Below are 12,955 nucleotides of genomic sequence, written 5' to 3'. Positions count from 1 at the left end.
ACCTGAGGACATTATCCTAAGTGAAAGAAGTCAGACAGAGAAAGACAAATATTACGTGGTACCATTTACATGTGAAATCTTAAAAAGTCAAACTCATAGAAACCAAGAGTAGAAAAATGCTTGTACAGAGAGGTTGGTAAAAAGGTACAAACTTTCAGTTATAAGATAAATAAGGTCTGAGCATCTAATGTGTAGTGCAATGTATAATGGTGACTAGTTAATAATACTATATTGTGTGAATGAAATTTGCTAAGAGAACAGAACTTAAATGTTCTTACCAAATATAAATATTTTGTGTGTGTGTGTGTGTGTGTAAAATAGGTGATAGATGTGTTAATTAGATGGGAGGAATTCTTTATTAGTATATATATGTATATGTGTATCAAATCATCATGCCAACTACTTTAGAAAAAGTAGCTACTATTTACTTTTGGGCCTTACAGAGACTTCAGACAAACCATAGATTCCTTAGTTCTACCACAGTTTCTTCTTTGATCCTAGGTTCAGATTCATAAGACGACAAAATGAAACACAAGTTGGGACAGTTTGCCAGTATTGCCAATCTGTACTTAGCTCAGATCATACCGCTCAGCTATTTTGGCAGTGGTTTTACTCCATGTAGAATTTTGTTGCTCTTGAGGTTTGACATTACCTACAAACATGCCCTTGCTTTATGGAATGGACCTGCTTCATCTGGAAAATTGCCAGCAAATGAGCAGTCATACTTGCAGTTTAAATTCAATAAATATCAGTGGCATTTCCCTATATAGAGAGTACTTTGCTTTTCAGATACTATATCCCTGCTTTACTGAATTGCAGTAGATGTTAGGAGTTAAAGGAGGATTGGGGTTCCATGCAACAGTGTTATGAGTAGACATAAAATATCTTAATCTGCTTTGGACTGTAGCCACTCTCCCCCCTTAAATTGTAGAGAGAGTGATACAGGGAACAATGCAAAGTAACAAAAAGTGAAGAGCTTTATACCTAAAATTTCATGTAGAACTCCAGGAAAGCTAATGTAGGCCTTAAGATAACCTTCCATCCCAAATCTCAGGTGTTTCTAACATACTTCAGGTTGAAGAACGGAATAAATAGACAGAGGAAAGAGAAATGAGTTAATATGTGAGTTTTACCAGAGTGGCTAGAAAAAATATAAAGGAGGTGATTTGACCTTCTCTCATCCAGAGAAAGATATACTCTTACAATTTTAGCAGTGTGAAAAGTATAAGCACTTTTAAGAATTACTAATTTCGTCCCTAGTATCTATACCACTTGCATTTGCCTTATCCATAACAAGTTTTCCTCCCTGATACCGTGGAAGAAGATAGGAGAAAGTAGACCTCTCCTTTTCTAATCTAAAATAAAGTAGTCTAAATTACCAACCCCTGGTTCAGTTATGCAGTTTATTTCCCAAAATAACTGTTCTCAAAATACTTAAAATTTTAACTTGAATGGAATATTATAGCATTAATACCCACCACTTCTAAATGCCATTTGCTGATCTTAAAATAATTATCCTCTACTCATCCTTACCCTTTCCTGACAAGTATTCTCTCCCATAGTAATTATGTGTCAGAGAGAAGCAATGAGGTAGGAAGTCCTGAGCTCATATACTCACTGCCAAGATATCTTTTTCTAGTCCTTTTTTTCTGTCTATGAGACCTTTTGGCACATTGTGTCTTGACTCATTTTTTTCATGTTCTGTTTTTTATAAGTGTTTTCTGTGTTCATTTGCATCAACTAGTTTTATTATTTAAAGTCAAATGGCTTTTTATTATGCCTACTAGAAGCTTAGATAATAAGATGCATAAGTTCACAAATTGAAAGTTTTTATTTGAAAGAAGTAATTTATTACTTTGTTGAGCCTAAAGGGAAAAACATTTATCTCTTTTTGTGGGTGATCCACAAAATCCTGAAAAACAAAATAATGGAGAAGTCTTATGCTTTATAATTAAAATATATGCAGATTATGACTTATATGTAGAGGTCAATTTATGGCTTGACCTCCAGCTTATAAACTGTGTCCTACAAGTACATTTAATAATTGATGGTTAAAACCTTAAATATATTTTCCACATAAGCATTATTTTTAATGACTACAGAATGTTCCCTCATGTAGATATGGTATAATACTCTTAAGTTGTCCCTGGTTTTGGGGGGGCTTTTTTGTTTCGTTTTGTTGTGTTTGATGTTGTAATAAATGAACATTTTTCTGTATAAAACTTAGTTTCCTGTTTGCTACCTACCTACGCAGGCCCCTGTAATCACTGGTCTTATTACCCGGTGGTATTCTTTAGAAGATTAAATGACCTAACATTCTTAAAGTGTTTGGCATAGTGTGTGGCACACTGAAAGTGGAGAATAAATGCTATTCACAGACCTTTTCCTGATCAACATTGGGATAAAGAAATAAGAAGGTTTGAAATGGGTTCTTTGAGGTGAACATTGAAGTCTAGCAACAGCACAGCCTATGAAGCCAATAGGAGAAGGAAAATCCAAAAGATTGAAGCTCTGAGATGGAAAGAGTTTCGGTGGTCATTCAAATGTATTGATTGTTCCCAGTTGTGTATTCTTTATCTAAAAGCAATACCTTAACTGGAGAATGTTGGGATATGAATGTGTTCCTTTTAGTTAAAATGTGTAAGTTTGTTAAAGTAATATATAATAGAGAAACATTATAAAAGCACTCTTTAAAATAGTGCAACCGTTGTATATGTTATCTTTGTTTATTGTATTTGTATTTTATATATTTTATAATATTTTATTCACATGTGTGTCCAATGATGTGTTCCCTGTTTTCTTTATTTTTTATTTAATTATTCTAGTCACGTGAACTGGAAATTTCAGTTTATTGGCGTGATTGGCGATCTCTGTGTGCTGTAAAATTTCTGAGGTTAGAAGATTTTTTAGACAACCAACGGCATGGCATGTGTCTCTATTTGGAACCGCAGGGTACTTTATTTGCAGAGGTAATAAATGTATTTTATTAAATATGCATAACTACCATTGAAATTATATATGTAGGCAACATGATGTAGAAGTGGGAAGAGTATTAGGCTGAATGGCAGACACCTTGAATTCTTGGCTCAACTCTGCCACTAAATAGGTATGTTACCCTAAGACAAGTCATTTATCCTCTCTAGGTCTGTTTTCTCATCTAGAAAATGAGGAGATGGAACTAAATTATATCTCAGATTCTCTAAGTTTTCAAACTTGCAAGTTTATTGAATTTCGTGAACCATAAATCTAATGCTATAGTCATGTCAACTTGAATTTTCTTCACTGCAGGTTACCTTTTTTAATCCAGTTATTGAAAGAAGACCAAAACTCCAAAGACAAAAGAAAATTTTTTCGAAACAACAAGGTAATTACTGAGAAATCAAGTACAAAGTGTTTTGGTGTTATCTTAAATACTTTAAAAATGTATATACTATTTAAAAAGTGATATCCATCTTTTCTTTTTGTTTTCTTCTTATTTGTTCAATTATTTACTTCTAAATTTTGTTACGGAAAATTTGAAACATGCATAAGTATAGAGACTAGTGTGATGTGCCATCACTCAGCTTCAATGACAGTCAGGTTATGTCCAATTTTGTTTCATCTGTGTTCCATCACTCACAGCTTCCTCAGATTATTTGAAGCAAACCCAGACATCATATAGATTCATCCATAAATATTACAGTTAGTATCTCTAAAAGATAAGAATTCTGTTTTTAAAACCTTAACCACATACCATTACTAGACTTAAATGAGCAATTCCTACGTATTTATTTTTAAAACTGATTTTGCTTTTTTGCACTAGCCTTTAATAATGAATAGTTAGGAACTGGTTTTTTAAGTGACAAATATTGTTTTTTCTTCATAAGTTATAAACCGATGAATATGAATTCTTAAATTATGGCTTTTGGTAATATATTTAAAAAATACTTGTTCTGTTTTCTTTATTTACAATATCCACAGGCAAAACATTTCTCAGAGCTCCTCAAATGAATATTAATATTGCCACTTGGGGAAGACTAGTGAGAAGAGCTATTCCTACAGTAAATCATTCTGGCACCTTCAGCCCTCAAGCCCCTGTGCCTCCTACAGTGCCAGTGGTTGATGTGCACATCCCTGAACTAGCACCTCCAGCTAGGTATGTGTCTTAAGATTTTTAAGCATTTCTTTTATAAAATAGTTATTGTGACATTTGTACATATTGATTACAGTGAGCCTATTAAAAGTCTCATTTTTTCCAAATAGTATTTTGAAACTAGTGCTCTGCTTACTTTTAAAACAATAAAATTGTTTGCCTTAATTGTAAAGTTATTTAAAATATATACTTTTGATTACTGCTTTTGGTGAATTGCTTTATCTTTTATAAGTGATTCTGCAGTAACCAAATTGGACTTTGATCTTGAACCTGAACCTCCTCTGGCCCCACCACGTGATTCTTCCCTTGGAGAAATAGATGAATCTGCTGAATTAAGAGATTTGGATACACAAGGACAGGTAAGGCATTTTAAACCTTGTATAATTCCTTTTCACCAAATGAATTACCAGTAAAAGCATCATAGTGAATGAGATGTTAAAAACATCTCATTTAACATTTTAGTTAAAAAATGCCTGTGTGAACTGTGTTGTTTATGTTTCTTGTGAATGAAACATAAAAACCTCTGGATGCTCATGAGCCAGGAGAGATGGAATAGGCTGCTTAATCTAGGAGCACAGGAGCATGGCTGATATTGGATGACCTGTTGCCTGAAACACTGTGCATCTTCTAACTAGGTTAACATGATTTTTGAAAATGCATGTAAGATGAAAGTAATGTATTCATTTTTTTAAATTGAAATATGGTTGATTTACAACATTGTGTTTCAGCTGTACAGCATAGTGATTCAGTATTTTTTCAGATTCTAGTTCATTATAGGTTAGTACAAGATAATGGGTATAATTCCCTGTGCTATACAGTATATCCTATTGCTTATCCATTTTATATATAGTAGTTTGTATCTGTTAATTCCATACCCCTAAATTGTCCCTCCCCCCTTCCTCCTCCCCTTGGTAAGCACAAGTTTGTTTTCTAAATCTATGAGTCTGTTTCTGTTTTGTATATACATTCATTTGTATTATTTTTTAGATTCTACATATGAGTGATATCATATACTATTTATTTCTCTGTCTGACTTACTTCACTAAGCATAATATTTTCTACGTCCATCCATGTTGCTGTAGAGGGCATTATTTCATTCTTTTTTGGGGGGGAGTAATATTCCAGTGTGTGTGTGTGTGTATACACACACACACATTTTTTAAAAATTTTATTGAAGTATAGTTGATTTACAGTGTTGTGTTTAATTTCTGCTGTATAACAAAGTCACTCAGTTATACATATATATATTCTTTTTCATATTCCTTTGCATTATGGTTTATCACAGAATATTAAATATAGTTCCTTGTGCTATGTTGTAGGACCTTGTTGTTTACCCATCCTATATGTAATAGTTTGCACCTGCTAATCCCACACTCCCAATCCTTCCCTCCCCCAAACCCCCTCCCCCTTAGCAACCACAAGTCTGTTCTCTATATTTGTGAGTCTGTTTTTGTTTCATAGATACGTTCATTTGTGTTTTATTTTTGATTCCACATGTAAGTGATATATGGTATTTGTCTTTCTCTTTCTGACTTACTTTGCTTAGCATGATAATCTCTAGGTCCATCCATGTTGGTGCAAATGACATTATTTCTTTTTAATGGCTGAGTAATTCCATTGTATGTATGTGTGTGCTATATATATATATGTGTATATATATATATCACATCTTCTTTATCCATTCATCTGTTGGTGGACATTTAGGTTGTTTCCATGTCTTGGCTATTGTAAATAGTGCTGCTATGAACATAAGGGTGCGTGTATCTTTTTGAATTAGAATTCATCTGGGTATATGCCCAGGAGTGGAGTTGCTGGATCATATGGCAACTCTATTTTTAGTTTTTTGAGGAACCTCCATACTGTTTTCTATAATGGCTGTACCAATTTAAATACATTCCCACCGATAGTGTAAGAGGGTTCCCTTTTCTCTACATCTCTCCAGCATTTATGATTTGTAGACTTTTTAATGATGGCCATTTTGACTGGTGTGAGGTGGTACCCCATTGTTGTTTTGATTTGCATTTCTCTAATAATTAGTGATGATGAGCATCTTTTCATGTGCCTGTTGGCCATCTGTATGTACCACATCTTCTTAAACCAATCGTCTGTTGATGGCCACTTGGGTTGCTTCTGTGTAACTGGCTATATTGTAAACAGTGCTTCTGTGAACATTGGGGCTCGTGTATCTTTTCAAATTAGTGTTTTTGTTTTTTCCAATGTATTCATTTTTTTACCTTTTTTAGATAAGAGTAATATATAATTAATAACCATAAAAATGAATATCCAATATCTGAATTTTATTTTCTCACTCATATTTATATCAACTTTTAACATTTTTTTCTTTAACTATCCTTACCTAATAAGTTGTTTTCTGAATGTTTCTATGATTTAATGAGTGTTTAATATTTTACAGGTTTCAGAAACAGTTTTTGATACTGAGAATGACAGAAATAGACTACTTCCAAAATCTCAATCTGAATATGAGCCTGATATTCCTCAATCAGGCCTAGAATATAGTGATATTCATGAACTTGAGGACAGAAGGTAAAGAATATGTACACAGCTTTGCTACATGTTTAGTCCCATACTTTTGCCTTATTTTTGATTGACATTACTGTTTTCAGATCTCAACAAATGTTTCAGTTTAATCTACAAGACTTCCGGTGTTGTGCTGTCTTGGGTAGAGGACATTTTGGAAAGGTAATCTTTTAAATTTTCTTGGAATGCCTACAAAAGTAATAACTCACATGGGAAATAATTATTTTAATCTCATTTCAGGTGCTTTTGGCTGAATATAAACACACTAATGAAATGTTTGCTATAAAAGCCTTAAAGAAAGGAGACATTGTGGCTCGAGATGAAGTAGACAGGTTAGTTTTTTAAAAATGAAATCCTTTATTTTTCTGAAAATGTAGCTTATCGTGAAAAATCAGTGTATGTATTGCAACAACAAAACTTTCTATTTTCCTAATACACTTGACCGTCGAATAACATGGGTTTCAACTGCATGGATCCACTTAAACATGGATATTTTTCAACAGTAAATGCTACAATATTACATGGTCTATGGTTGGTGAATCCACAGATGTGGAGGAACTGCAGATACAGAGGGCCGACTATAAATTATGCACGAATTAACCCCCATGTTGTTAAAGGGTCAACTGTAATAAGTAAAGAAACTAAATAAATTAATGCATAAGGTAGGCATTAATTAAATGTTTTTCTTTCTAGCTAACTCCCTCTTCCCCTTCTTAAGACATTTTACTGCTGAGTGAATACCAAGGAAAGATGATGAAATGTTTAAATTAATTCTAATAAGCTTTTATACTTGGAAATTTTAAACTGTTTATATGGAATAGGAACTGTTATACATCTGTGGTTTGGTGAGGCTATTTCCTGTTCATACTACAGAAGTAATAAGATGTCATTTACAAATAATCTTCAGTTAACTGAATGGTTAATATATTTTGCTTTTGAAAATGCACCTACATCTATTTTTTGCTCTATGTTTCTGAAAATGGTATTTTTTGACCACAGCATCTTACATTTCTGGGTGTACATTGATACGGATACCTCTGCCTCTACAATTATTAAAACGTAAGGACTTTGGGGATAATATTGTAATTAGGTTAGAGAATATACTTTAAACGACTATCTCAAATTAATGGAGTGGTTCAACATGGAAATTATTGTATAATAAAATGGCATATTTATTACAGAATGAGGCTTTCATTTGATATTTAGAAGCAGCAGTATTTTTCTTAAACCACCAGTTAAGGAAGCACCAGTTGATATTAATAGAAGACAGCCCTGTATAATGAGAACAGCCTGTGATTATCAGTGAGAAGACTTCTCTAGTTCTGATTGTTCCTTCTTAATTAATGATTTGATCCCAGGGCAATTCACTGAACATCTTTGAGCCTCAGTTAACCCACATATTTTTAAAATATATTTTTTGGTAATACTTGCCTTACCGAATTATATTAAGTGCCATATAGATATATCAAATTGCTATTTTTAATATTTTTTCCGTGATATGGGAAGTTCTTAGAATTAGGATAGATCTTAAAAGATGCAGGTTTCTTTATATAAAAAAAAATCTTTTCTTTTTGGATTTGCCTATTTGTTTTTTATCCATTTCTCATACTTCTCAATTATATAAAAATAAACTCCTCCCTGATCTAAAACTACTTAGAGAGATTTTGCATAATATTTTTGAAATATTCTGAACACTAGAGTATATGCTAACAACTGTATATTTCTGTTACATAAGTAGTTAAAGCAAACCTTTAATTACACTGTCAGTTTGTTTTAATTACAATAATAGTAAGGTCAAGTGTTTTTCTTTTCTGGAAGAATGTTTGCTTTATTCCAGATTCATATATGGTAAATTCATTTATATCCTAAAATAATAGGAGACTGGTACTACCCAGTTAATAATGGGAAAGTGGTAATTACTTGGTGGTTTATATAACTTTCTGCTACATTGTTACTACTTTGAGCCACGTCTCTGTAGGAAAAAACTTCCTAATTAAATATAGATAGAATAATATTACTATTACTATTAAAGAAGAATGTCTGGATTAGAGGATGAAGCTTTAGCCAGAACCTGGGACATTACCCCTACTTAAATTTAATCCAGCCTTAGTGAAAAGTTGATGAGTAATCTTTATCTAACTTCAGTTATAAATCCATATATTCAGTAACATAGAAGTAAAATAATCTCCAGTAGAACCAGAAAAACAGAGAAATGTAAAATTCAGAGTGAGAAATAAAACTCACTCTTAGAGGACTTTGAGGAAGGCAGCAGAAAAGAGAGCAATTAGAGGAAGACAAGAAAAAAAATTAATTTAGGAAATAAGAAAACAGACCAGCATGTTTTTAAAAGTTATATAACTTGCAAGTCTGAATAGTAAACAACTAAGCAGAAATCTTTTATATCCACTTTCTATCTCATCCTTTTAATAGAGCCATAGAATTCAATGTTATTGCATATCAGTGGGGGTTTTTTTCCTATAGATGTTTCTGAAATACTTGATGTTTCTTAACGACAGTTTTCCTTTCTAAATTTTCTCTTTCTAGTGTGAATTTTATTATTTTACTTATAGAAAATTCCAAATCAACTTGTTTTTTGTTGTTATTTGGTTTGGTTTTTTTTCTTCTAGTTTTATTGAGATATAATTGACATGCAGTACTGTATAAGTTTAAGGTGTATAGCATAATGATTTGACTTACATACATCATGAAATGATTGTCAAAATAAGTGAACATCATAGAGATACAAAATTAAAGAAATAGAAAAAAAAAATTTTCCTTGTGATGAGAACTCTTAAGATTACTCTTTTAACAACTTTCATATATAACATACAGCAATGTTAACTTCATCATATTGTACATTATATCTCTAGTACTTATTTATCTTATAACTAGAAGTTTGTACCTTTTGACTGCCTTCATCCAATTTCCCCTCCCCTCACCCCATCTCTGGTAACCACAAATCTACATCTTTATTAAGGAACACAAATTATGCACTAACTTCAAAGTAATGTAATTCATGTACAAAGATCACGTTTTCCACCTACCATTAGTAGAACTTCTTTCTGAGTGCCATCTTCCCCCACTCCTGAGTAGGAATGTTAAATGTGTGTTACTGTTATGCCTCACTCAGCTTCCTTGTCTTACCAGTTCACATTTCAAAACAACAGGATAGACTTGGAAGTATATTTTTGTAGTTGCAGAACAAAAACACAGCTAGCCAGATTTTCTATATATATCATATATATGTATATATGATTTAATCCTAAGATTAGCCTTATTAATGTTGTAATTTTCCACTGACCAAAATAACTATTTATATAGTTTTTAAGTTTCTATCATGTCTAATAATGTACTGAAGGAAGTACACCAAAAAATGTTAGAATGGAACTAGTCACTTAGGGAGATAAAACATAAATACATTAGTTATATAAATAAAACAGATTAGATATGTTTGAGTTTAAGCTGAACAATATAGATAATCGCAGCTCATAACAGGGGGAACATCAAATGAAGGTGTGCTGGTGGATTTAGGTAAGGCCTTGTAAAGAAGATTGGATTTGTGCTGATCTTTGGCAGATGGAAGATATTTGGGAACATGGAGAGGAGAGAAATGACAAGATAGAGGAAAATGTTCTGGACAGAATGAAGTTTGAAGTTTTGAATAAGGTTGGATTGTTTCATGGACTTTTAAGGAGAATATACAATTTAGATTAGATTGGGAAAAGTTAAAGACTTACGGAGCAGCTTTCTGGTGTGCTGTATAATGCTTAAAATTAAAATTATTGTTCCTGTTGGGGTCTATAAAGATCCTTCCTCCTTTACCTAATAGTCCTAAAACATCTATCCAGCCCTCATCAATATTGTCAGTCCTCATCAAACAATTCTATGAATGGCATTAAAACCATTTTAAGAGGAATTCTGGTTAATCCTTTAGACCATTTACATGTTCAACACAGGTCTAACCTTATACTTATCCAGCGGAGAATTAGTAATTCACCCATAGTGGATTAGTAATTCACCCATAAACCATACACAGTGAAGAGGCCACGTTTGCCATCTAGTTGAGCCCAAAACATCTTGCCAGTTTGTCTTATTTCATCCGAATATTTTATCCTCATTAGCCAAAATTTAGATTGACATAGTAAATCAATTGTTTTAGAATCTGTCTTACAGATCTTGCCCAATTAGACATTGTTTTCCAATAAATTTAAATGGTGATAGTCAAAGCTGTTAACTGTTCTTTCTAATCTTCTGTGAATTTATTTCTAATAGTGACTTAATTTGTAGTAACATTTAGAAACCTTGCAAATGTATGGAGACATAAGCCCAACACTTTAGAAACAATTACAGTGGGGCTTTCTGTTTTGAGTATATGTAAAGTTGTAAACAGATTGTGTGAAATAAGAGGGTAAGAGTTCATCTAGAATGTGACCATATTAAATGGAGTTTAAACACTATTTCATAATAGCTGCATTTACTGTCAGTATTTAAAACTGAACAGGTGTTTTAGTTCATAATTCAGAATATGACTATATTAACAGAGCAATAAAAATTCCATGTTCCTTCTACACAACAGGTATACTCTTAAATGTTCATAGCAGTATAATCTGGATACCCAAACAAATGCTTTAATCTTTAAGTTAAACTTTTTAAAATTAACTCTGAAGAGATCCAAAAGAAAGGAGAATGGGTCTACCTCCTTCTAACATTAGACTTTTGGTTTGGTATTTTGAAATCAATAACCAAATACACGCACACACACACACACACACACACATCTAAGGAGTTCTTTAATTTTAAAAATGAAAGCATTATTAATGCTTTTCAACAAACGTTAATGTCAATTTTTGATTCCAGTCTCAAAAACAAACAAAAATGCCTATTTTGTATTAGAAACATAAACGTAATTTAATTGGTAATAAAATACGTCTGTAGGTATATTTATTTTGATCAGGTGTTTAAAGTGTTAATTCCAAGTTGTATTTGAATAATATTTGACCTGGTTTTCTTCTGCTTTGAGGTGTTTTTTGTTGTTGTTGTTTAGATTTTGTTTTCTTTTTTTTTGTTTTTCCCCAGTTATACATACACATGTATCTATTCTTCCTCATATTGTTTTCCCATTTACGTTTTTACATAGTACTGAACAGAGTTGCTTGTGCTATACAGTAGATCCTTGTTGGTTATCCATTTTAAATACAGCAGTGTGTACATGTCTGCTTTGAGTTTTAAGTCAGGTTGATTTACTAAATATTTTCAGGGGGAAGAAGAGTGGTATTTTTTGCTATTTAGGCAAAATTGTTTCAGAGTCAGTAAGTTTGACCACTGTTCTTTTAAGCAGCTTGTAAGAGTTCTTACAGGGAAACCTGTGATAGCTATAGATTTTATAGATAAATTGTATCATTTTCCAGGAGCTTCCTTGAAGTATGTTATAGAATTCTCCATGTAACCTCTTTATTTTCCAGTTAGCCTTCTAAATTAAAATTTTATGCAGTGTATCTTTACCTCTCAGCTTCATATATTATATGATAGAATATTTGGATACCATAGCTTGTGAATTATAAATATATACTGTCCTTGAAATTGCCTTGAGCAGAAAATTTGTATTTTAAAATTATGCTTTAGGTTGCTAAATCCTTTGACCAATTCCTGAAAATTTTTCACAATTCACTCCTAATTAAGCCTTTTTTATTAACTGTTACCACTAGCCATATGTGTGCTACTCTGATACTATCAATGTGAACTTATGTCATGCTAATCATATTTAGTTTTCATTAATATATTTCTATTAAAGTTATATATATCAAGTAGCCCAAATTTTTCAAAGCATTTGTAGCAAAACTAGGACACGTTTTATGGTTTTAAAGTTATAATGGTTAAGAACTTTGCTCATTTTAGAGTTTAGTAATTTTTAAAGAATGTTATTTCCAACTAGAACTTTAAAAAAAAATACCAGTGATTTTTAAATGTTTTCTCTTACAGCCTGATGTGTGAAAAAAGAATTTTTGAAACTGTGAATAGTGTAAGGCATCCCTTTTTGGTGAACCTTTTTGCATGTTTCCAAACCAAAGAGCATGTTTGCTTTGTAATGGAATATGCTGCCGGTGGGGACCTAATGATGCACATTCATACTGATGTCTTTTCTGAACCAAGAGCTGTGTGAGTATTTAGCATTTCTCTGAGTTTCTTCATGACTGATTTCTTTCTGGGAAGGAAAAAAGCTCTCTGAATTTTAGATTTATTTTTTTCCCTCATATGGAAAATAGATGAAGAAATAATAGAACTCCT

General features: G+C 32.2%; 1 protein-coding gene across 1 annotated transcript in view; it reads left to right on the top strand.

Moving 5' to 3' along the window:
• PKN2 (protein kinase N2) overlaps positions 1-12,955 on the top strand; it is a 154,328-nt gene that overhangs the window by 100,839 nt on the left and 40,534 nt on the right. Inside the window, exons 9-16 of the mRNA XM_060139618.1 lie at positions 2,826-2,969; positions 3,289-3,364; positions 3,961-4,135; positions 4,365-4,491; positions 6,546-6,676; positions 6,757-6,832; positions 6,911-7,002; positions 12,650-12,826. Of these exons, the coding sequence (XP_059995601.1) occupies positions 2,826-2,969; positions 3,289-3,364; positions 3,961-4,135; positions 4,365-4,491; positions 6,546-6,676; positions 6,757-6,832; positions 6,911-7,002; positions 12,650-12,826 (998 nt within the window). The remainder of the gene's footprint in view (positions 1-2,825; positions 2,970-3,288; positions 3,365-3,960; positions 4,136-4,364; positions 4,492-6,545; positions 6,677-6,756; positions 6,833-6,910; positions 7,003-12,649; positions 12,827-12,955) is intronic.

The sequence above is a fragment of the Lagenorhynchus albirostris genome, chromosome 2 (assembly GCF_949774975.1).
Source record: "Lagenorhynchus albirostris chromosome 2, mLagAlb1.1, whole genome shotgun sequence".
NCBI lineage: Eukaryota > Metazoa > Chordata > Mammalia > Artiodactyla > Delphinidae > Lagenorhynchus > Lagenorhynchus albirostris.
Note: the sequence above shows the minus strand (reverse complement) of the source record. Positions and strands in the feature narration are given on the sequence as shown.